A 26,214-nucleotide genomic window follows, 5' to 3' on the forward strand; every position below is an offset into this window, starting at 1 on the left:
AAGTATTTTGCTAGGAGACAACCTCGACCAGACTGGGAACCAAAACCGGCCCTTGCAAAGAGCTCTGCCGGCCACCCGGGAGGGTGGTGCTAGTTGGAAGCACCACTCCTGTCCTACCCCCATTTTTTATCTCAGTGGGCCCCAGGCAACAAAAATGGCATCCCAGAGGTCCAAAACCGGCCCACATCCTGGCAGCTCACCCGGGAAACGCCCGGTGCCCGCTACGACCAGTCTGGCCCTGAAGACAAGATGTCTATTGGTTCTCCTTGGCTATTTAAAAGCCCTCCTGGTCAGGGACTCCGCACTCCGCCCCAGCAGCTCCGCTGTTGTGCCACTGCTGCTGCCCCCTACACCTCTGAGAAGGTAGATGTTCGAGGCCCTCCTCCCCTGCAGGCTCCTGCCTGCTCCTCATCCCTGGTGGTCCAGTGGGCGAGCCTTGGTCTTCTGCTGGTCCGCTGTTGTTTGTCTTTGCATTTGTGCCCGTTTTCTGTCTTTTGGCTGTCTCTTTGTTATTGTGCCTTTGTAATTGTTATTTTCTGTGTTTCTGTTTTCATTTTTTGCTTGTACCTCTGCTGTCGTTTGGGTCCTTCGTGCCTGTTTCGCAACCCTTTCCCGCCGCTGCTGCCCCCGCATCCCCTCCCACTTGCCAGTTCCCGCTCCCACCTCCCAGCTGCGCTTCCCTCCCCCTTCCCTATTTAATGGCGGCCGCTCCTATGGTGTGTGAGCAAGACCTCTGACCTCCTGGTCAGGGACTCTAATCTTTGCCCCAGAAGCTCCGCTGTTGGTCTGAAGCAGCTGCCCCCTACACCTCTCTAAGAAGGTAGGTGTTTGAGGCTCTCCTCGCCTCATTCCTGGTGGTCTAGTGAGAGAGCCTTGCTCTTCTGCTGGTCCACTGTTGTCTGTCTTTGTGTTTGAGCCCGTTTTCTGTCTTTTGTCTGTCTTTTTGTTATTGTGCCTTTGTAATTGTTATTTTCTCTCTTTCTTTTTATTTTGCCTGTTTTCATTTATTGCTTAACCTGTGCCGTTTTTTGTGTCCTCCATGTCCGTTTTGCCAGCCTTTCCCGCTGCTGCTGCCCCCGCGGTACCTCCCCCCTGCTGGTTCCCGCTCACCCCTCCCAGCTGTGCTTCCCTCCCCCCTACCCTATTTAATGGCGGCTGCTGTGCGTGCGCGCCTCTGGAGCGCCAAAGGTGTGCCAAAGGGAAGGCCATCTGCACCCATCCGTGACCAGCGCCAGGGACCCTGGCTCTCTGGCCACCCAACACTATGACTCAGCTGACCTACACACACTCAACCCCGGAAGGAACAACAACTGCCAGCTGTCTATGCTTAAACCTACCCATGGACAGTTCTCGTGCCAACACTGCTGACAAACCCTCACCATCCTCCACACCCCTACGGCCACTGCCCTCACACCATACACCAGGATCCCCAAAGCCCTGAAGTGTATCCTCCTCAACATGCGTTCCCTGCACAGACATGCTGTAGAGATCTGGGACCTCCTCGACCCCCTCTCGCCAGACATCGCCTTTTACACGGAAACCTGGACCAACCCCACCTCCACCCCAACATCGCCATCGCTGACGGATACAAGATCCAGAGGAAGGAACGCCCCAACTGCCCAGGAGGTGGACTCGCCATCACACACAAGGGCTCCCTCCGACTCACCACCTCCAGCACAAGCGACTCCTCATCCACCACCGAACACCTCCATTTCCAGATCCAGACCTGCCCCAGAATGACCTTAAGCAGCACCCTCACCTAGAGACCCCCGGACCAAGAATCGCATTCACCACTACCATCGCTGACCTCATCGTGCCCCACGCCATCACCTCCATGAACTACATACTCATTGGAGACCTCAACTTCTACCTCGACAACCTCAGCGACCCCAACTCTTCCACCCTCCTGGACAACCTCGGACTAAAACAGCTCGTCACCACCTCCACCCACAAGGCAGGACACACCCTGAACCCCATCTTCCCAGGAAGTAACAACCTCCACTTTAGCCACACCACGCAACCCCCTGGATGGACCACCACTGCGTACACTTCCCTTTCGACAAAGCCACCGCCCCCAAACCTACACCACGCCCTCCGCAAAGGAACTGGAGCAAGGTCACTGAGGAACACCTCAACTCCACCCTCATTCATGATCCCACCCCACCTTGACCGACGCCAACTCCTCAGCCAAATAACTTCACAGATCAGCAACTGCACAGACAAACTCACCCCCCTCCACAACCCTGACAGACAGCTCCCCAGGAAGGCCACCTGGTTTACCGCTGACCTCCAAGAAACCAGACACACCTGCAGACGTCTCGAGAAGCTATGGAGAAACAGCAAAACCTTGGAAGACCGTACCACCTACAAGAATGCCATAACGGAATACCACCAACTCATCAGATCCACCAAAAGGACCTCATCCGAAACAAAATCCACACCAACACCAGAAACTCCAAGGAACTCTTCAGCATCATTCAGGAATTCACCAAGCCCCCCAGCGAAGCCACAGACTTCACACCCTACCAAGACCTCGCAACAAACTCGGCTCCTCCTTCCACCTGAAAATAAGATCCCTCTACGACAACTTCAACTAACAGACTCCAGGCACCAAACCCATTCCTCCCCCCAGCAATGACAGCCAGCCTACCATCTCCTTCTGGACCCCAGTCACCACCGAAGACACCGCATTGACCATGAAAGGCATTCGCTCAGGAGCCCCCACTGACCCCTGCCCTCTGCACATCTTCCACAGAACCGCCACCGCCATAGCACCTGAGCTACAACGCACCATCAACGCCACCTTCAAAGCAGGCACATTCCCCGAATACAGGAAATGTGCGGAAGTCAAGCCCCTCCTCAAGAAGCCCTCAGCAGTTCCAACGGACCTCAAGACCTACCGACCCATCTCTCTTCTCCCTTTCACAGCCAAAGTCACAGAGAATATCATCAACGCCCAACTCTTTGCAGCCTTCGACACCGTCTCCCACCACACTCTCACCACCAGACTTCACAACTCCGGCATACAGGCTGCCGCCCTCGACTGGCTCCACTCCTTCCTCACCGGCAGAACCCAAAGAATCAGACTCACGCCCTTCCTCTACGAACCCACAGACATCAACTACGGAGAGCCCCAGGGATCGTCACTCAGCCCCACAATCTTCAACATCTACATGGCCCTCTTGCCGCCATCGTCAGACAGCATGGACTAACATAGTATCCTATGCCGAAAACACCCAGCTCATCCTTTCCCTCACCAAGGACCCCCACACCACCAGACCCAGCTTCCAGGAAGGAATGAAGGACGTTGCATCCTGGATGAGCAGCAGCTGCCTGAAGCTCAATTCGGAGAAGACAGAAGTCCTTGTCCTTGAACCCTCCCCCTCTGCATGGGACAACACCTGGTGGCCTCGGCAGCCCCCCACCCCCACGGACCTTGCCCAGAACCTGGGCAACATACTCAGCTCCTCCCTCACCATGACCCGACAGATCAACGCCCTTGCCTCCACCTGCTTCAACACCCTCCGCATCCTTTTCAAGACCTTCAAATGGATCCCCTCGAAATCAGAAAGACCGTCACCCATGCACTTATGACCAGAAGACTGGACTATATAAACGCCATCTGCACCGCAATTAACAAATCCCTGCTCCGCAAGCTCCGGAGCATACAAAACACCTCAGGCAGACTCGTCCTCGGCATCCCTCGACATGAACCATCACCCAATACTTGTGAGACCTCCACTGGCTCCCCATCGAGAAGAGAGTAACCTTCAAGATACTCACCCATGCCTACAAATGCCTCCACAACACCGGACCCAAATTTCTCAACGAAAGAATCTCCTTCCACGTACCCAAGAGAAATCTCCGATCCACTGATCTCACCCTCGCCGAAACCCCCGCGCATCTGCAGAGCCAGAACGGGTGGAAGAGCCTTCTTCTATATTGCAGCAAAGACCTGCAATGAGCTCCCTATCAACATCAGATGTGCCCCCACTCTGTGCACCTTAAGGAAGAGCCTCAAGACCTGGCTCTTCGACTGACCCGGAGCTGCACCCCCCCAGCCCCTTGAGACCCTCCGGGTGTATAGCACGCTTCACAATTCCCTGATTGATTGATTGATTGATTGATTGATTGATTGATTGATTGATTGATTCTAAAGCCATGTGTCAGAAAAAATATTTGAATTGTTGCTTATATAACTTAGCTTTCTGTCATCCTAGCCCGTGGTACTTCTAATAAATCGAGTTTCTAAGGCGAATCTGAGTGATGCTGGTGTACTCCGGGCTGATTCTTAGGGTGTGACCTCACAGTGACAGTCTGGCAGGGAGACGCTAGAAGTGTGAGGGCTGGGGAAGGGTATTAATTCCAATAAATACCAGGCTGCTGCTCACAGATGCCAGTGTGCTTCTAGGATTGTAAACGTTGCCACGTGTGTGTTCAGGTGCAGGTTCTAATAAAGGTCAGAGGATGCGCACTTAATGGCTCATCAGAATGGAATGGATCAGCGTGAGCTTTCCTCAGAGCTAAATAGGTGCATTATAGACAGAAGCAGTGGAAGCTTGCACACAGCACAGGCAATAGCAGTGCAAACTCCCTACAGACGCAAGGAATAACGAATAACTACAGTGGCGGCTGCCATCTACCAAGGGTGGTGAGGCTTGTGACAAAAAAACAGAAAATAGACTTACCTTCCTCTGTGTCGTCTTCCTCCTTCAGTATTTTGATGGCAAACTCCAACTGGGACCCAGCCAACTCCCCTAACAAGTCCTGGTGCTGCTCTCACAAGCATGAGTACAGCACCAGGATTGGAGAGAGGGTCCTCACACAGCACTCTCAAGAGCACTGGAGGCCTGTGCTTTCTATAACCGAGCTGTCTAAGACAGCTCGGTTAGAGAAGTTTAAAATGTGCATGTCTGACTGGCCCTCGTAAGACGGCCGGCCAAAAGGACAAGCACATTTTAAACTTAAGCCCATAGCTCCCTGCTGACACTCTGCAGCACTGGCCCCGCCCAGTCCAGTCAGCTCTGGCCTGGGGCTTTTCCTAGTGGGATGATGCTCCTCCGCTCACATGGAGAAGTCGCCTCTGAATAACTATGCAAGGGAAGCCCCAGAGCATGTATCCAGAGGCTGCTAGAAATGGTGACCTGTTCCCACCGTCTGCATCACTAAAGGAAATTAAGATCCTTGATGGGTTCTGGCTTTGTGAATCAACTAATTCAGTTTGGAAACCCTGCTTGGGACGGTGGATTCCCTCGTCCCTGTCTTTGTGGTAATTGGTGATTAACAGGATCCTGGACTCATGGAATCGAGGAATATTAATCCTAATTGCGCACAGTCATGGCCCTTCTCTTACCTTTACACTCTCCTCCACATCTACCAACTACTTACCCTTCACTTAGGAACACCATCTCACCACCTCTTTAACCAGAGATTAAGGGTTGAGGCATTGATAGAGCTGTACCAGCCACCAGTAGCGGCAAGTCTGCAGGTAGAGTGGTGGGCCGGGTAGGGGGTGCGATGGATGACAGGGAAGTGGGGGGGACAGACAATGAAAAAAACATAAACAAAATATGGAATAAAGATCTTAACTGACCCCGACGCTCTTCTGCTCTGTGTCCTGCTGCAGCAAACAGGCTCCCAAGTGTCCCCTGCGGCCCATCCTGGCGCTGCGCTCATTCTTAAAGACAGCGTTAGGATTGACCTGAGCCCCATGAAATAGCGCTCCGAGAGATACTGGGAGCCTGCGCTTGCAGTCTCAAACCCGGCAACACAGAGGGGTTGGAGACAGCTCAGTGCGCATGTCGGTTTGGCCGTCCTGAGATTGATGGAGTTGACTGTACAACTGTTAATTAACCAAAAAAATACCACAAAGCGCTCTAAAGCATCGCGCATCATCAAAATAGATGAATGAGTATATAATCTTTTAAATACAAATGCACTGGCAGGCACCTTCTCAAATGTATCAATGCAGATTAATCGGCATGTGATGTAAGTCAGCGGCAGTGAGGTCACGACACGATGGGAGGTTCATATGACGTCATAAATACAAATGCATAACTCCAACTAGACCAGGCTATACCATGACCATAAACTGATATTTCTTTGCAAACTCTTGAGTGTCAGAAATCCTAAAAAGCTGATGCGCTTTCAGCACGGTCGGAGATGGGAGATTTGTGCCTGTGTTTAATCCCATGTACATATATTGCACTTTTTTGTTGTTGCAGGTCGGGCTAATTGAAGACTTTATATACCAATTAGAGGATAGTTTCTTGAAGACCAAAAAACTTCGGACTGCTCGAAGGCAGAGGATGAAACTGAAGCGGCTTGAAAGCGCGCAGCTCTGTCAGTCACTGGGGAACAAGGCGGCGTCCCCCCGACGCGCGGAGGGAGACAGAAAGGACATTAACACAGGCGCGGTTTGACGGCTGCAACAACAAAGGCCTGTCTTGAAATTAATGAGGTATCCCCTCTCAGCGGCTCGTCTTTGGAAAGGGGCTGCAGCACTTCATTAGCCTAGGCTGGCAGAAATAAATGTTTTCTGGAGCTTAACTTGTTTATTAAAAATGCTATGCAAAATGATGGCCTCCATCCCTCCGTTTCTGTTTGTTACACAGTTGCCTGATATACATATGCATGTCTGGTGGGAAAGCAGATTCTGCTAAACTCTCTAAATACAAATAAAGCTCCTGCTTTACATGGGTATATTGATCAAGGTGACTGCAAGGGCACGTGGGCACAAATGTGCATATGGCTCCAAAAGACACTTAGGTCCAGTGTTACTAGCACTTAGTGCCAGGTGTGAGTCACAAAAGTGATGCAAACCTAGCACAAAGTTGTGCTGGAATTTACTTTGCAAAGCTAATCACGATTTGCGTGGAACCAGAGGAGTAATAAAGGCCCTGCAGCCCCCGCAGTACGGAGGGGCCCCCGAGCTTTGGGGTGGCCCCCTCAGCACAGTACCCTGGCCTGAGAGCTTTAGAGTGAGTACGGAGGGGGGGCCCTCTATGTCCCTTGCAGGGGAGCCCCCTCAAGTTTCGTTACGCCAGTGCGTGGAATGTTGCCTGAAGTAACGCTGCACGCATCTTTGCATCGCGGGGACGTACCATGGGTGGTCCATGGGTGGCTACTTGCAGACAACTTTGGGTTATGATCCAAGTCAGTGCTTAATTTGAGCCGGTGGTTTCCGGTGTTCAGCACCAGCACTTAATCATCAGTACCAGCGCTTTTCATTAGCATCAGTTAAGGACACATTAATTTATGGTAGGCAAGGGGAGATTAAGTGATTTGCCCAGAATCGCAGGACGTTGAGCCGACGTCGAGACTTGAACCTGTTTGTCCAGCTCTAAAGTCGACAGCATTGGCCATTATGCCACATTCTCTCCCCCACTTTCATGGTTAGTAGTTGGTTCTGTTTTAGGTGGCACCAACGGGAGAAATGGGCTGCTGCAAGTTGCCTCCTGATGAGAGCTATGGCACTTCTGCAAATTAACCACTGATCCAAGCCCAGATCTACAAACACTGTTAGCCAAGGACTTGTCAAAAAAATTATGCCTCCTCGAGCCAGGCATAAAAAGGAAGCAAGTTTTAAATCTCTTGCACATTTTTTTTTACTTTGACTGTGTGGTGCACTGTACAGTGCACATACAAGAGGGGGGACCATTAAAGCTTAGTTTTTGTATTTGACTGAAAGTACACTTCCTCGCTTTATGGTGCAAGGGTGTGTGGATTGGTGCAAGGCAGCCAAAAGTACACCATCGCAGGGGGAGAGAAAAATAGCCCCATCTCTTAGTAGATATGGTTCTGTTTCTACCTCCCTCTGATGCAATCCAGCTTCAAAGAGAGCGTCAAAGGTTAGTAAATGTGCCCCATTAATCAGGGGTTAATATGTCACCAACTCAAAGATAAAATGCTGTTTTTGTTAAATGTGTTTGTGTACTGCCCATTGCTAAGTGTGTTTTCACCATACAGTAAATGCAATAGAGATAGGAAATAAAAAGTCCAATGCTTCCTCAAAATCAAAGCATTTATTGGCTGGCCCTGCATTTAGAGATGGGTTTTTGGAATACTTACCACCGGTGGCATAACACAAAATGATGGGGTCTCTCTGTGGTGAGAAGCCTTTGAGACAGCCATATCTTACACCTATATGTATGTTTTGGACTGAATGGGGGTACTTTTAAGGGTGTGGGCCCCTTTAAACCACAGGGGACTGCATTATGCCGCCACCCTACCACAGGCAGAGCTATTCTCCACCGGTCTCAGCAGTCATAAAGACAGTGACATGAAGATGAAGCAAGCAGAGCTCTGAGAACCTTGTTATTCCAGTGGATTCCATCCCTTGCCCTTACCATAGCCCCTCATCAGCAACTGGAAGCTCTTAAGGGGTGGAGAGAAGAAAAAGGCATCACCTGAGGTCATTGGGGTCAAGGGATATATGATGTCACTTCTACAACCATAGAAATCAGTGAATCAACATCCATGTTGTGTTTATTAAGGAGCTCAGAGTGAGAAAGGCACGGTGGAAAACTATGAAGGGATGGTGGGGGGAGGGGGCGACAAGATCTATTCCTACAACCCCTTTTCTCCTTTTGCCTCGGGGTACATCCCACCATCACTTTGCCCACAGTTAATATTCCGTATCATCCTTCTTCCCCATCATAGTCGCGATAGTATTAGGGTTGAGTCATTTGAGGGGTACAGGTAACCACAATACGCCTTGAAATCTCACAACAAATGTTTGCCCTAGACTTCTGGACATAAATAGCTGGGGTCCTTCTGATGATCAACTGCACAAATAGGTACAGGTGACGCAGGGGGGTGCATAGTCGACTCAAAGAAATATCACAGGGTGCATTGTAGGTGCTAACCTCGAGTTAGCGTGTGCACCGCAGATAGCACAGGTGATGGAGCGGCCACCACACAGGTGTGATCTTATGCGTGGGCAAATACATTTATGGGTATCTATTTATGTTTGGTGACTAAAAACATAATTTTGCACTTGTAAATAGAGGAGTTGAACTTTAGTGTGTAAATGCATTGTAGAATTAAGTCCTTAAAGGTTTGGGGGCACATTTATCACATTTTCACGCATCGCAACGCAGCAAGCTACCTTGCTGCGCTGCGTGAAAGGCAAATGGCAGGGATGCTCCATATTTAACATCATACGACGCATTCCTGTGTTTTCCATGCGCTGGCGCACTCTTGACTGCCTGGCGCCAACACAGGCACCCTTGCACCATGGTGCAAGGGTGCCTGCATTGTAAGCAGGATTGTCTTTGTGCAGGAAGGGACACCTTCCTGCATAAAAAATCCTCTCAGGCATTTCCCTCTTTCTATGTGTGCTGCAAAATGTAGCACACATAGAAATTACTGCAGCACACACAGAAAGAGGAAAAACGAGGAGAGATCAAGATATTTCTCCCTGTTACGCCTCACCTGGGGAGGCGTGGCATTTTGACGCATTCCCAGGTCTACCAGTAATGGTAAATCTGGGAAAGGAACAAAATCTATGGGCGGATACGTGAGAACACCCACGCTCCACTAATGTACGCCAGAGTAACGCAATGTAGCGGTTTGCCCTGCGCTCCGTTGCTCTATATTCATAAAGCCACTCCGGGCCACGTAAGGTGGCCTTGCATGGCTTGATAAAACTCACTTAGTAGTTGCGTCGTCCTCGCGCCCCATTGCATTGCAACTCTTTGATAAATATGCCCCTTGGTCCTTGTGCAAAGGCTCCAACTCTTTGATAAATATGCCCCTCGGTTCTTCTGCACTGGCTCCAACTCTTTGATAAATATGCCCCTTGGTCCTTGTGCAAAGGCTCCAACTCTTTGATAAATATGCCCCTTGGTCCTTGTGCACTGGCTCCAACTCTTTGATAAATATGCCCCTTGGTCCTTGTGCACTGGCTCCAGCTCTTTGATAAATATGCCCCTCGGTTCTTGTGCACTGGCTCCAGCTCTTTGATAAATATGCCCCTTGGTCCTTGTGCACTGGCTCCAACTCTTTGATAAATATGCCCCTTGGTCCTTGTGCACTGGCTCCAGCTCTTTGATAAATATGCCCCTTGGTCCTTGTGCACTGGCTCCAGCTCTTTGATAAATATGCCCCTTGGTCCTTGTGCACTGGCTCCAGCTCTTTGATTAATATGCCCCTCGGTTCTTCTGCACTGGCTCCAACTCTTTGATAAATATGCCCCTCGGTCCTTGTGCACTGGCTCCAACTCTTTGATAAATATGCCCCTCGGTCCTTGTGCACTGGCTCCAGCTCTTTGATAAATATGCCCCTTGGTCCTTGTGCACTGGCTCCAGCCCTTTGATAAATATGCCCCTTGGTCCTTGTGCACTGGATCCAGCTCTTTGATAAATATGCCCCTTGGTCCTTGTCCACTGGCTCCAGCTCTTTGATAAATATGCTCCTTGGTCCTTGTGCACTGGCTCCGGCTCCAACTCTTTGATAAATATGCCCCTTGGTCCTTGTGCACTGGCTCCAACTCTTTGATAAATATGCCCCTTGGTCCTTGTGCACTGGCTCCAACTCTTTGATAAATATGCCCCTTGGTTCTTGTGCACTGGCTCCAACTCTTTGATAAATATGCCCCTTGGTCCTTGTGCACTGGCTCCAACTCTTTGATAAATATGCCCCTGGCTATGCTACTCCTTTGTTGAGCTCCTTTCTTCTGAGCATTAGAAAGACTCTTTGAGGTGGCCTCCTGCTTGGTAAGAATAATAATATATCTTTATATGAACCATAGATTATTCGTTATAAACAAGGCTAAGAGATACATTGATCGTGATAAGTTCAAATATATTTACTCTAAAATGAAAAAAATAAAAAATCCTATAAATTGTAACGTAGAAAAACAATGAGTTAAAATAGGGAACCCCCATATTACCTGCTAAAAACAACACTCCTTCACCCTCCCCCTATTTGCATCATTTAAACTGCATATTCAGACAATGCATAGATACTATAATGCCTAACACTGCTCCATCAGTTTTGATTCGGATACAGTACAAGTGTACTAAGCCGTAACCATTTTACTTGCAGAATTTCAGAGGTAAGCCAGAAGTATCATAAGAGATAGTAATATTCCCGAATGTGGAAAATGTATTTTTCGAAAAGACTATTTAGAACAGATATATTTAGTACGCATCACTTTCGACCAGATGAAGGATTTCAAGGAAGTCACTTCACTTCTCTGCAAACTTCTTAGCGTTCAATTAGTGGAGTTACAAGTAATGCTAAGCAGATTCATTTGCAAGCCAAGCAGCAAAGTTCCTCCAGCAGGAAAGTGCAACACAAACAATAAATGTATGTGACTCAGGTCTGAGTAACCAAGCATCAGATATTTGCGTCTTTTTTCTATTTTCCAAGTTTTTAAGCAGCAGCAGTTCTCCTCCAATACAGGGCTGGGGTGGGAAACCCAAACCAGCCCTGGCAGACATGATCTCACCATTCCTGCTCCCTTCATCTCCTCACTCACTCCATCTACCTCTCTCTTTCGATTCACCCATTCTCTCTATCCTCTGCCTCTCTGAACTCTTTCTCTTTCCCTTCCAAGCTCCCCCTCCTTATCTCTCTTCCCCTCACTCTTGAAGCCTCCCCCTGCCTGCTGCAATGAATCAGGGGGGGCTGGGGAAAGTGGCAAAGCCACCAGGAGCGAAGTGCTCCAGCCCACCAGGGAAATACCCGGCGGAATAACAGGCCTGTCTGGCCCTGCTCCAATCAACCACTATGGAGAGTAACTAACTACTGGAAACAGTCGAAAACAATATCCAACAGTAGTAGAACCTGTTTCCAGCATTTGATAGTTTGAGTACTTGGCAAACCTGCAAGAGCATCTTCTGTGAATAGAGAATACTTGCTGATGGGCTGGTTGTTGGGCTTACTTTATGAAGAGAATGGTATGCTGTGGAGGGTTTGTGTGCCCAGTGCATTCAGCAGTTTGCCGCTTGCCCACTGCCTGAAGTGGGGCTGGCAGGTAGGTCACTGGAATGGAGGCCGAGACCTGGTGGGATGAGGAGGCTGGACAGAGGAAATAAAATGGCTGTGCTCAGGAATCAGACATCTTGGAGGAACGGGAACGAGCTAATCAATGACAACCCTGCCCACCACAAGAGCCAACTTAAGAAGAGCCTTGCCTTGCCCTGCCCTGCCCTGCCCTGCCCTGCCCTGCCCTGCCCTGCCCTCCCCTCCCCTCCCCTCCCCTCCCCTCCTTCCTTCCTTCCTCCCTCCCTCCCTCCCTCCCTCCCTCGGTGGGGGGTGGGACTGTGAATTTCGGTTTGGGCTCTAATGGGGGCATTATTATGGTTTATCCCAGCCTATGTTGTCTTTTAAGACATGCTTCGTTTGCATCAATACTTTTTACACCAATATGTCTTGGCTTATGCAATGTCTTTTATCATATATGTTTGTAACTTTCTTTTATGTATATATGAGTTTTTTCTGCCCTCTGATAGGTTCTGATAAGCAGCAGTTCTTCAATTTCAGCACAGCATTGCATCAAAGCGCATGCATGGTTGCATCGCAACACCCATGTACCACACAAGTTACCACCCCTTGACACAAAGAAACGCAAATCAGCGCAAGTGACTACTTTGCACTACTATAGGGCTATTTCCAGCACAAATAAAGTGTAGACTGTTAAGTAAATTCCAAATAAACATTTTGCGCCGGTTTTGCATCACTTTTGTGATATAATTAGTGCAAAATGTTAGTAAATTTGCCCGCCATATCTGATCTTCATTGGACAAAGCACTACTACTATTGCTATCCTGTTCCTCACTCCTTTTCACCTCAACCTCATGCATAGACACACCAACAGAAAGAAGACATGTGCCCTTCTCTGGCAGGGCAGGACTGTCTGTACCGGGCATCAGGCGTTTCCCCGGGAGGCTGGAAGTGCGGGAGTCGGTTCGGTAGGAGTGGGGCAGCTTTTGTTATTGGGAGACGGTTTTGCAGTGGTGCGGCAATATCAGCCCCCTTTAACAATAGCACTTGGCAAGCATTTTCATCCTCCAGGGGCAATACAGTGCTTCTTCAGAGGGTGGTCTGAGAATACTGTCAGGGCTGCTTTGAGCTCCCAGTTCTCGGGTCTTGAGCATGTCTTCCACACTACCCGTATAGACCTTAAGACTGGGGATCCTACGCCGTAGCGAGCTACCTGCCTGAAAATGTGCTTCTGCATCTTGTCAGCAGTAAGAAGACCTAAACAGATGCAAATGCAATCTAATAAAATTGATTTGTTCCATTTGGACAAGTATTTGCAATGGGTAAGAGGTTTGTTATTTCTTAGCTGAGATTCTCATAGACTGTAGAGCTCTCAGACCAGTCTGCTTCTTTGTCTGTTGATAGGCATCTTTATTTTGCAACGTATTGGCCTCATTTATGAGGAGTTTGCGCCACCTCTGCATCACTTTTTTTTATGCAGCGGTGGCGTAATCAGTGCCCCACACTGTTCCATATCTACAAACTAACACACCAGGTCCAATGCGCCAATTTGTAGAGTCATGCGTCACGTCACATTGTACCTGAGCCAGGTATAATGTATGCAGGGTAGGCATTCCCACACAAACAAGCCACGTCGAAGTGGTGCAGTGAAATCTACAACATTTCAGTGCATCACTCTATGATTTGACTGCGTCAAAATGCTTACACTTGCTCGGACCAGGCGTTATGATTGACTCAGGGCTTTTACAATGGGACTTGCTTACGTGTTCCGAAGCATTGCTGGAGTTGTGCCACTTTTACGACCAACTCCAGAAACTTTTGTGCCAAAAATTGTGCCAGAACGCATCTGTTAAGCCATTGGGCCATGGAGCCCTGTACTGTAAATACAGTGCATCCATGGTGTTGCAAGGACATATGGCACCGGTGCAAAGAAACTGATGCATCGATGCCAATGCCTCAGTTTCTTGTAAATGATCCCTTTTTTGTTTGCAAATTTGTTCTTTGTTTTTTTCATTGGGTTTCGACTTTTGCCTTCTTCAACTTTTGATGTAATGGCCTCTCAGTAATGGACAGCACTGTGATTTTTACCTCCGAGACAACCACCATGATGGATGGCTGCCATGTCCTTTACTCTTTTGACAACAGCATTGAATGCTGGGGAGGGTGTTGGTGCATTCTCCACCTCATTTGTCCTCTCTGTAGATGAGCCTGGCCTAATGTGCTTAGTCAATGGAATACCCTGGAGTGTAAACTCTTTTAATCACCTCACATCATGGATACAGCGCTTTCATCTGGTACCAATGCCCCATATTGCGCTCATCGCAACCAAACAGAAGCTGCTCCTCAAAGGTTCATGCTTTATGCGCTTTGTTGCCCGACATTCCATTGGACAGCCTTTTCAGCTATCAGTTTTTATTTTACTTTGGTGACACTTTTTTTAAAATAGTCACATTGGTATTGTTTTTGTTTAAGGCAGAATTTGTCCCGAATAGGTGGTTTTGTGGATCTGCTGGTTATCAATATTTCTGGCGCTCTTGTGATTTTTATGTCTGCCTTAGAGTGTCTGTGCTTACGGTCATCCTTGGAACATGTTCATATAATAAAGCTTACGGTTTCAATATGGTGTATTCATTCCTTTGAATAATTACTCATTAATTCACTTCTAGTTCAACATTCCTTGATGCTCTTCTGTTCTGTTCCTGATGACCCATCTGCTGATTTCTGTAGCTCTTTTCTCTAATGGCATTTTATTTGCAGGTACATCGTGTGTGTACATTCAATAGACAGTGCATTACATAGCCACAATTATCCTGGTTGAAGTTCCTTTCTATTCCATACAGTTCTCCCTGCATGGCCATATTTTATGTTTTATCAAATGTTATGTATTGTGTGATGTTTTATGTTAATGTTACTAGGGGGCGCTAAACAGTTCCACTGCCCCCGGTCTTGATGGCTTCACAGGGGACTTTTACAAATGATATAAAGGTATATTAGCCCCGAAGCTCATATAAGTCTACCATGAATCTTTAGAACGGAACCAGTTACCGCCTACTTTGCGGGAAGCAGTGATTGTCTTATTACCAAAACCTGGCCAGGATCCCTTGCACTGCGGTTCGTACAGGCCACTATCACTATTAAACTTCGACTATAAATTACTGGCGAAAACGATCTCGGTTCGTCTCGCTCTGCTGTTAGACAAAATAATATCCCCTGCCCAATTGGGGTTTGTTCCCCATAGATCTACTTCCCTAAACCTGTGCACTCTCTTTGCAGTCCTGCACAGAATCAACCCGGCTCTACCGGCCGTGGCAGTTCTGCTGGATGCAGAGAAAGCAATTGACTCCCCAGAGTGGCCATTTATGTGGACAGTTATGTGCAGATTGGGCATGCCCTTTGGGTTTGTCAATCTCACGGCACTGCTATACTCGGCCCCTACTGCCAGACTGCGCTTAAACGGCACGCTCTCCCGTTCCTTCACATGATTACGAGGTACCAGTAAGTAAGTAAGTAAGTAAGTAATTTTTATTAGCATAGTTACTTAAAACCATTGCTGTACAAAGTTGATTAAGAACAGGTATGATAAAAATACAAAAATAACAATTCTAAATAAAAACAGAATATAATTTGCACGCTTCTATTTAATAAGGTAATTTCTTCTTTCTTTGTTCCCCTCATGAGTTCGTATGGTCAATAATGTCAGTCGACAAGCAGTGTTGAGTCAGTGATACAAGGACCATTATAAGATAATTTTTGGCATCTTTCTTTCCACTGCCTTCATAAATTTTACAAAGCTGCAATTCATGCGAGGATCGTGGGAAGAAAAGCAAGCCAGAATTGCCTTTCTACGTGTACGAATCCCTTGCTGGTTGAAGTGATGTTTCAACAGGAGTTTTCGTTCGTCACGTAGTTTCTCACAGGAGCAGATCAGGTGCAGCATATCCTCTTGCCCTGATCCACATAGCCGACAGAGAGGCTCGGTTTTTTTTTTGATCCAGGTTGGAAGATTTTGAATGCAGGGGAGCAGGCCTAACCTGTACTTTAAAAAGCACATTTTGGTGGATTTAGGATATCCCTCGCCAAAATAGTGCTGTGGTGCCTTCTTTGAATACGAATTTAGGATCATCCATCCATGCGTTCTTTTGGAAAGGGCGGCCTTGTCGTGAGTCCATGAAAGCTGTTTGATCGATTTTTTGACCAGTTTTTTGAAAGTTGTATGATTTGATGGGGTATCCCAAAGCTGCTCTAAACCAGTATTCTTCAGGCTGTCCCGTAGGAACTTGGCTGCCGCCGAGGACGGGTGTTGGGCTAACTCCATCCACAAGTATTCATTTAATGATCCTTGTGTCGATTTCCTCACTTTATCCCAGGCTATCATGTAGGCTCCCTGCCTTGCTAGGATCTGTTGGTCAATGCCAAATTCAAGCCTAATTTGAGCTGGTGAGGTTTGCTTGGGCAAGCTGAAGATGATCCTGTAGGCAGCTGTTATAGTGTTATCAAGGGTCTTGGCGTCTCTTCCTCTAAGCACCTCACTCCCGTAGGTAATTGTTGGGAGAAGTTTGGCGCGGATTACTTGCGTCAAGGGCAGGAGAGACGGGCCAGAAAGTTTGTTGTTTAAAGATTTTAGAGAAATTGCCAAAGAAATCCCTTTCCCTCGAATACTTGTTTTTTGGACTGAAAACTGCCCTCCGTTATCAATCTTCACTCCTAGATATTTGTATGTTGGCGTGTCTCCGATTCTTGTTTTATCCCAATACCATGATGTTGATTTATTTCTTTTCTTGCTGATGGTCATTGACTTGGTTTTCTCCAGATTTATTGTGAGATCGTTTTTGCTTGAATAGCATTGTGTTGCGTTCAGGAGGTGCTGAAGTCCCACCTTGGTGTGGCTTATAAGGACGATGTCGTCAGCATAAAGTAGGCAAGGTAGTTGTAGTCCTCCTAGTTTGGGGGCGTGGGAGTTGCAACCATTTAAAATAGGGACAAGGTCACTTAGGAACAGATTGAAAAGGGTGGGGGCCAGGACGCAGCCTTGTTTCAGGCCCTTGTTGGTCGGTATGCGCCTGGACAGGACGGAGCCATCCCCTACCTTTATCTGTATCCAGGTCTCTGTGTGGAGATTAATCAACAGATTCAAAAGGGGTCTAGGTATCCCCCAATCATTTAGTTTAGACCATAGAAGGTTCCGGTTTATGTTGTCAAAAGCAGCCTTGTAATCAATGAAGCAGAAGTGTATGGGCATTTTGTTGGATTCTGCCTTATCTATTAGCAAGCCCATGCTCAAGATGTTCGTCGTTGTCCCTACTGCTTTGGCAAAACCAGTCTGGTTTGTTGGGATTAAGGATCTCTCTGTTGCCCAAGCCGTCAGCTCTTCTAGTAGGATGCCTGCAAAATATTTTGCCTCAATGTCAATTAGGGCCACCAGTCGATAGTTTTGGGGGGAAGCCTTATCTCCTGCCTTGTGAATTGGGGAGATAATAGAGCCCTTCCAGGAGCTTGGCAAGATGTTATGGTGACTTATCTCCAAAAAAAGTGGTTCGAGGGCTGTTGCCCAGCCTACCACATCTTGTTTGTAGAGGATTGGCGGGATGCCGTTCGGCCCTGGTGCTCCCTCTCTTCTTCCCTTCTTTATTAAACGCTGAATGGTGTTTTGTAAGTTCGGCAGATTCTCTCTGTCATTTTGAGGCTGCCCTTCTGTATAATTTGTGTTGTCCCTCATTAGTGGTTTTTGCGTGTCAAGCTCATGGTCCTGGTTGTGACCCGCAGCCTGTTGAAAGTGGTTGCCAAGATAGTTTGCCCATTTGTCCTCTGGGATGTTAGATGAGACCCCATGGTGCATAGGTCTTGTGAATGTGTTGATTGATTTCCAGAACCTTGCCCCATCGTTCCGTTTGATATCAGAGTGTAGTCTCGCCCATAGGTTGTCTTCAGCGGATTTGTTTGCTTCCCATTTTGATTTTTTCAGTGTTAATTTTAATTTCCGTAGTTGATCACGCTTTACTAGGTTCGTAGGATACTGTTGAAGTTCTCTCATTGTACGATAGATTGAGGTTTTTATGCCTCTGATTTTTCTTTTATGTTCTCGGGAGAATTTGCACGATCTTCCATTGCTTAATTGTGGTTGTGTTTTAGATCTTGTGGCGTACATGGACATGGTATCAGTAAAATGTTCCCAGTTTGTGATTTTACTGTATCCAGTATAACTACCAAAATGCTGTTTTGCTCTTTCCCCTAAAGCTCCGTCTATTACTGCTGAATACTTGATTTTTTTGAAATTGACAGTATGGGTTGACTCTTTTGGTTCTTTCGAAAGTTCGAAGTTGGGTTTTGCAATTTTAAAGATGGTTTCTTGGGGGCAATGATCGCTGTCTCCGCTGCGACCTATCTTATATGATTTTAAAAACTGAAATAAAGGAAGTGAAATGAAGGTATAGTCTAAAATACTGCTTGCTCTTGTTGAATGAAAAGTTGCAGCTGGGGGATTGTCTCCGGATGTCCTTCCATTTAAGGCCCTGATGTTGAAATGGACCAGATCTTCCAGAATCTTATTACCTAGCTTTGTTTGCTTGGAGATCTGTGAAAACGCTTGTGGAGGGATGTCCCAATTTGCATTTTGAATTTGTGGGTCAACTTCTTGCGTGGCGCCCATGAGGTTGAGATTGAAGTCCCCAGTGAGAATAACTTTTGTTGTGGGTCTTTCCCTCATGCAAGACTCCATGAAGCTGCAAAGATTTTTAGCTTCTTTTCTTTTCTTTCTCGGGTGAATGTAGACATTGATTAAAGTAATATCATTTTCAGTGGGGCCTGTTGTAAGTTGTGGCAAGTGAATGTTTACCGCCAGCAATGCTGTGAGGGTTGGACCAACTTCTTTTGCTGTCAAAATGCTTGAGGCTGCTATGTAAGTTACTAGACCACCTTGAAGGTGCCCATATTTGGCTGTCCTTTTTGCAGCGGTGAAAAAGCGTAAGTAGCCGTGTAGATGCGGGGGGTCAGCAAGCCATGTCTCTTGGAATGCCACGACATCGAAGTTCCTGATATATGTCATAAACTCTGAGTCTGATATTTTGGCGGCCAAGCCATTGATATTCCATGAACATGTTCTTAATGAGTCGGGTGCGGCATCCCTTAACTTGGGCCCGGTTTGTCATTCGTTGATATTTAAGGTTCTGGCTATCCATCTTGGGTCAAGCAGTCCCGATGATTGTGGGTGTTCGTCTACTATGCGACGGGCGCTCTCGTTGTATTGATCAACCTTTTCGCCTTCTGGCCCTGCCGCGCCTCTCAGGACCGAGTTTCTGAGGCTATTAGTAGTAGTTGATTCTGCCTTTTTTCCCACCGGGGCAAGAATTTCAGGGTATCTAGGCTTTACGTATGGTTCTATTGTGATTCCCCAGTTTTTGAAGGTTTCTGCCTCCGCGTATATTTTTTGTGATGTTGCCAAGGTTGTCCAAGTTGCTTTTGTTTTTTCTCTTCCTGTGTGCTCATCGACTACAAATTCAATGGATACCAGGTCTGAGCTTTTTACTTCTGCCAGAGAGGTGACATGAGATAGCAGTCGCAGGATGTTGCCCCTATTCAGTATGTCATGTCTTCCTTGCGAGTTGTAGTTCGGATTGAACCAAACAACGCCAGTTGTGTGACCTTGTTCGCTTGTCTGCTCGCTCTCTGTTTTTGGTTGGCTGGATCGCATGTCCTCTACTAGTCTTATTGCAGTTGTTTTCATTTGGCAAGGGTTAGATGCAGTGATTATTAGCTCTCGACCAGGTATTTGGCTTCGTACCAGAGCCTGAGCGATTCTTTGTTCATTTGACTGTCCACCCTCCTTTTTGAGGGGGCTGAGACGCTTGTCCTCTACTAAGCGTTTTGCGTTTGTATTCGCCTGAATTGCGTTGGGCGCGGTTACTCTTAAGTCACGACTGATTATATACTTGGTCAGTACTGGATGCCCGGCTGAGTGGCGCGTTTCGCCTGGCCTGGCGATGTTACGTGCTAAGTCCATTGGCCCTATAGTAGATGTTGTTTCTTCTTCTCTCTTCGTGGGCGATGCTCCTTGGGTTGTTTTCAATGGATTACTTGCTGATTGCCTTATATCTATCTCTGCCTTTTCTGATCCCTGATTGCTCCCAGGATGTTCTTGGTTTTTTGTTTGCTGTAAGTTGGGATCGTGCTGTCCGCCACTTTTTTGTGCTTGATTCACACTAGATTCACAGAGAGTATTGCGAGCTACACCGGATTGGAGATGTAAATTTTGTGTAACTATTTCGAGCTCTTTTTGAATGCGAATCCCGGGTGGTTCCATGGTTTTTGTTTTGGGGTTAATGTGCCTCCCCGTCTTAATAGGGGTTTTTGCCTTAGTGGGAGTCTCAGATGTGCTAAAGGCTTCATCACTTTCCGGTGGGCACAAGGCATGCTCAGATTGAGCATTTACGTTGAGAAGCAATTTTTTGTTTCCTGCCTTTGCGTTTTTTTGCTCGTCTTTGTTTGGCGTTCGTTATTGGGCTTTCTTTTTCTTCCTCGGGGTTTGCAGAGAGTGGCATTTCTGTTATTCCTGGTGCACAGATCCCTGTGTTTATAGCTCTTGGATTGCAAATGCCTTGTCTGTTACTCACCGGCGTTTCATTAATCCTTGAGTTGTTTGTGTCGGCCACAGTGGAGCTGTTACGAGGGTTGCATTGTCTGTACTTGGATGGCTTTCTAAGCTGTGTGCACAGATTGCTCAAAATCGTCGGTAAGGTTGCCAATTTGTCGATAATTGGGCTGCATCCGCACCCTTCTTTTGTATTCCCAGATCCTTGATTCGGCTGAGCCAAATTGTTTTGAAGAAGCGTGTTTAGCGTGCCCAACTTCCCGTCAATGGCAACCACAAATACAGCCAGTGTGTCAAGTAGCGTCAGTTGAGTGTCCATTTTATCCGATTGATAATTGAGGGCTTCTACTAAGAGTTGTATAGTTTTAAGCAGACTGCACCAGGCATTTTCATGCTTTGGAATTTCTTCATGAGTGTCAGAAGTTGTGGGGCTTTTTTGACCCATCTTTGGTGCCTCCTGTCCCCGCTGCTTTTCATACTAGCGATGGACCCACTCATTCAACACTTCCAGGAGCGTCATCTACAGAGAGGGATCCAATTTAACACAGGGCCGCTATTGGCGTCATTATACACGGATGATATCATCTTATATGTCCGGGACCCCCAAAACAATTTAGATCCACTAATTCGAGAGATCGTTAGATTTGGCGGCTTCTCTGGCCTTGGTGTAAACTGGCACAAATCTGTGATATTCCCCTTCACCATGGGCACAATCCGCTGGGAGTGTGACTACCCACTAACCTGGTGTTCGGACTCTGTTAAGTATTTGAGGATAAACATACACTTAAACACCAACAAAATCAGACTTCCACTCTCGATTGCTGGACGCATAGCGCTGATTAAAATGATTGTCCTGCCCAAATTCCTGTATTTATTTAATAATATTCCTATTCCGCTCCCGAGTCGTTTTTTCAAATCCATTCACACCCACCTTATAAGGCTGACTTGGGGGGGCAAGCGCCCCAGGGTCCGATGGGAGGTCATGACACTCCCGTACCATAGGGGTGGCTTGGGAGTTCCTTATTTTCAGTTATATTATTTGGTCACTCAGTGCAGCTATGCTCATTCCTGGTTTCACCCTGATGCCAGAAACCCCTATTTACGACCTGAGGCAGATTTAGTCCTACCGGATACACTAAACACGGTCTTACCCCTGGGATACCCTCGCGACCCTCTAGACATTCAGACGGTCTCCAATACCAGCTGGGCTTTGCTAAAATTGGTTAGGATACTGGGATCGCCGATTCTGTACTCCCCGAGCCTACCGATCCCGAATCAACGTTGGATACCCATTACTGGGGAGAGGATAGTGCAACGCACCCTTACTCGGTTTGACATGACTACTATAGGTGACCTTTATACTGATGGCCGAGTTTTTTCTGTCTCCAACGGAGACAAGTTCAATGAGGCATCGTTTATGGACAAATTTGTGCTTGCCCGACTTCGTGCCACCGTGAGAGCCAAGATCCCTGACTTCCCCATCGAACCCGACCTGTTCACTCCATTGTCCACAGTTATAGATGGCGACACTGGGGACCACTTGATTTCCAAACTATACAGATCCTGCACAGAGATGATTCCAGTCCATGATGCTAAGGTACGGGCCGCTTGGGAGGCGGATCTGGGTCACCCAATTACTGATGACCAATGGGCTGCATGCTGCCTGCAAATCAAGGCCGTTTCCCTGAATAGCCGCCACAAGCTCATCCACTTTAAATTCCTGCGCAGAATTTACATCACACCTGAGATGACACACAGAATAGACCCAGACAGGCCCCACTGCTGCCCAAAATGTAAATTCCCACACGCAGGTTTTGCGCACCTTCCTTGGACTTGCAGCAAAATCAACACGTATTGGACTGAAATACAAAACACACTCGGGGCAATGATAGACTTAGACCTTGACCCCATACCGGAAGTGGCCTTATTAGGGTATGTAAACAGCATCCCAAAGTCAGTCTGGAAAGTCACCGCCTTGGGATTATTACTGGCCAAGAGGGAACTAGCGTTAAGATGGGAGCGGAGGGCTGTACCAACGTGCAAAGACTGGCTAAACAGTTTGGCATATTGTAACCTAAACTAGGATTTATATGCCTCCACATTGCCCAGCACATCTCGCCCACGAGACATTTGGGGCCCTCTTAAACAATACACGGCAACATCGCATTCACAACCTACCACACGGCTGGAATCCAGACTGGTACCTGCGGGTATTGGTTGATCCAGTGCCACCTACACGATGGACACAGATCGGTGCCAATTAAATTGAAAATATGATTGTTCCCATGTTGCGCTTTGGCTGCATCACAGGTACAGGCACTGAATGCTGGGATTATCGAGGGTGCATACGACCCGGATGTAACCCCGACTGAACAGACTGTCTACCTTTCTGTGGTGATGGATGTCATGCATCGCACGAACTATGTAACAAGCACTGTATTGTCTTAACTGTCATGGAACTGGAGCTGGTAAAATATATTGTTTTCCATTCTGAAACTGGTAAATAAAGATTTTTTTAAAATGGGCAGCTGATGTCATCTGATACAGAAGCCTTAGGATTGCTTTAAAAACTACCCCAATTTGGTTTTCTGCCATGCTCCCTCAGGTAGGGTAAGTTTAATGTTCAGTAAGGCTGCCAACTCTTATTAGGTTCTGTTGCCACCATTTGCAATGGCTGCTGAGTGTTTAGCTTCTATGGATCAATTCTGTTCATTTATGCCCAAAGCAGAACATTTGTATACACAGCTGTCCACCTACAACCCAGGGGCCGGCAGTGTCAGTAACGCACAGTTAGAATCAAACCTTACACTGCTGTCCGCCTACAACTCTGGGGCCAGCCGCGTTTTAAGGCGCATTTGAAATCAAAACATACAAACATCCCATGAACGCCTCCCTCCCTCTGACTCCTTCGAAAGAGATGGCTGCAGTGAACTATGAGTACAGTCAGTGGCTTAGGGTACAGGTCTGTGCAAATGTGTGTCAATTTGTGGTGCTTTTGGGTAGGGTTGGGCATTCTGGTATCTCTGTCAAAGGGAATAAGTGCAGTAGTTTAGGATAAGTTGGGCAGGCCAGCTCATTGAACAGGACTGTGATAAATGGGACCCACAAGCTGGGAGATGAGTCACCTTTTGAATCAGCCTCCATAGTTTTTCCATCCATAGAATGAACCATAGTTTATGGAGCCATGCTGTTTAGTTGGGGGCCCTATTGGAACCCCATGCAGAGAGAATAACTTGGTGGGCAGCACCCAGGACTAGGGCCATTTGTTGACCCTTCAGTGAGCGTAAGGTGTATGTCAGAGGATTGGGAAGCCCCAGGATGGTGCAGACCGGGAATCTCAGGATGGTGGTATTGAAGGCCTTATCTATATCATCTAAAATACAATCCCAATACTGGACCAGCATCGGGCAGTGCCAAAGAAGGTGGGTCAGAGAGTGCCTGTACCCCCTCGTCCCCTCCAGCATTCTTTTGGGCGCCCTGGGCTCCACTCGTGCAGATGCTCAGGTGTAAAGTACCAGTAAAAGACTATTTTATATGCCGTCTCTCAACTTGCCATATTATGGGCACTGTGGCAGGCCCGGTAGTAGATGTCTTCCCATTCTTTGATGGAAAGGGCTCCGCCCAGTTCCACCTCCCACCTCCTCTGTCCAGCTGTCTTGGCCGGCGGTGTCTGCCCTTCCAGTAGTGCACAGATCTCCGTCATAAGATGTCTGTCAGTTTTCTTAAGGAGAACCAATTTTTAAAAAGGTGTAAGGGGTCTCTCTGCGTAGTGGTGAATGATGGGTTGCAGCACCCAGTGTCGAATTTTCAAATATTGGATGCGGTCTGCCTCTTTTAGGTGGTACTCGGCCTTCAATTGCTCAAAAAAGATTATTGCTTGGGTATCGAACAGACAGCCTATGCACTTGCAATCTCCCTCCTGCCAGTGCCAGAACCCCTCTTGGTGCATTCCTGGGGTAAAGTCAGAGTTAGCTAATATTGGCATCATTGTGGATGGGAACGAAGTCAGCCCGGTCCTGTTCATCACCGTGTCCCAGACCCTGAATGCAGAGCCAGTCACTGGGGAAGAATAGAGTCCCCACAATCGATGTTTGTGGGGGAGCCAGGACTCTTTTCATATATGGGAGTGCTCCTTGGAGGCCGGTCGGCTCCATTCCGCCAGAAAGCGCAATTGAGGGTCTTGGACAGAACGTACAATCATGCTTACTGCAAGACCACCTTCTTGTGTTGTGTGATAGTGTAACTTCCTGTGGAGGTGCAGCTTCTTCCCATCCTAGAGAAAAATGTTGATCCCTAGCTGCAGGACCAAAGTCTTTGTGCTCCTGGAGACAGTGGAAGGGCCTGAATGACAGAGGATCCAAGGGAGGACTGTCATTTTAATTGCCTCAATCCTACTATTGAGCCAGGTCTGACAAGACCTTGGTGGTGAGGGTGCCATAGTTATGTGTCATAGTCTTAGCCACTGAGTGGGCCAGGGTGATGCTGAGATAAGTTATATACCCTCCTGCTCAATCAAAAAGGACCAATGAGTGAAGATAAGTTTCCTGGGACTGAGCTAGTGAAAGGTTTAGGACTTGAGATTTCTGCAAATTAACCTTAAACCGGATAATTCCAGAATGAGTGAAATTCCGCCACTAGGGCAGGGAGGGATGACTCCGGGTCAGTGAGGGCAAGAATGACATTACCCACATATAGGCTAATGAGATGACGATCACTGCCAAGGGGAATTCCTACGATAGGTGGATTGGCCCTAATTCTTCATACCAGGGGCTCTATGGACAGTACAAATAAGAGAGGGAAGAGTGGGCACCCCTGTAAGGTGCCTCTCTGGATATAGAAGGGTTGGGAGAGCATGGTGTTGACACCCACAGATGCCCGCGGGACAGTGCAAACACTTCAGAACCACCTTCGGAATCTATCTCAAAGGTCAAACTGTTTCTGAGACTCAAAGAGCCATGGCCAATGTACCTTAGTGTTCGTCTCTTCAGCGTCAATGGAAAGGGGGAGGGCCTCCCTCTGGAATACGTGTAGCTTGTCCATCAGATGGAGAATGCATTTGGTACTATCCCCGCACTGGCGGCTGGGAATGAAGCCCGCCTGATCAGGATTGATAAGGCCAGGCATGATGGGATTTAGGCAGTGGGCCAGGATGCTGTCAGATAGTTTGGCATCTAAATTTAGGAGTGACATAGTTAGGGGAGGCCCACACCTGGAAGGGTCTTTACCATGCTTTGGGATAACTAAGATAGAGGCGTGCAGCATAGTGTCTGTGATGACCCCGATTTCAGCAAAGGAGTTAAACAGGCGGGTGAGCAATGGAGCCAGATCTTGGCAGCAGACTTTATAAAACTGTGGTGAATAGCCATCGGGCCCAGGAGACTTCATCAGCTTCCGACGGGCAATAGCTGAAATTACCTCCTCAATGCAAATGAGACCCTCCAGGCTCTTGGCGTTGTGTGGCGAAAGAGGGGTGACAGTTATTGCCCCACGTATCCTGTAGGATCGGTAGCAGTGTCACTGGAAGCTCTGTATAGCGTACGGTAGAAATCTTGGAAGATTGCTGAAATTTGAGTGCCTAAGCGCACTTTGGCACCCAAACTGGTGGGTATCAATTTGATAGTGTCTCTATGGATTTTGGCCCAGAGGCCAGTGTCCAGCCATAGCGCTTGCTCCCTAGA

General features: G+C 47.7%; 1 protein-coding gene across 1 annotated transcript in view; it reads left to right on the top strand.

Annotated features, from left to right (window-relative positions):
- SPATA16 (spermatogenesis associated 16) overlaps positions 1-6,422 on the top strand; it is a 483,092-nt gene extending 476,670 nt beyond the window's left edge. Inside the window, exon 10 of the mRNA XM_085633135.1 lies at positions 6,225-6,422. Coding sequence (XP_085489261.1) covers positions 6,225-6,422 — 198 coding nt within the window. The remainder of the gene's footprint in view (positions 1-6,224) is intronic.
- Positions 6,423-26,214: the final 19,792 nt, after the last annotated feature.

Source organism: Triturus cristatus, chromosome 11, assembly GCF_964204655.1.
Source record: "Triturus cristatus chromosome 11, aTriCri1.1, whole genome shotgun sequence".
NCBI lineage: Eukaryota > Metazoa > Chordata > Amphibia > Caudata > Salamandridae > Triturus > Triturus cristatus.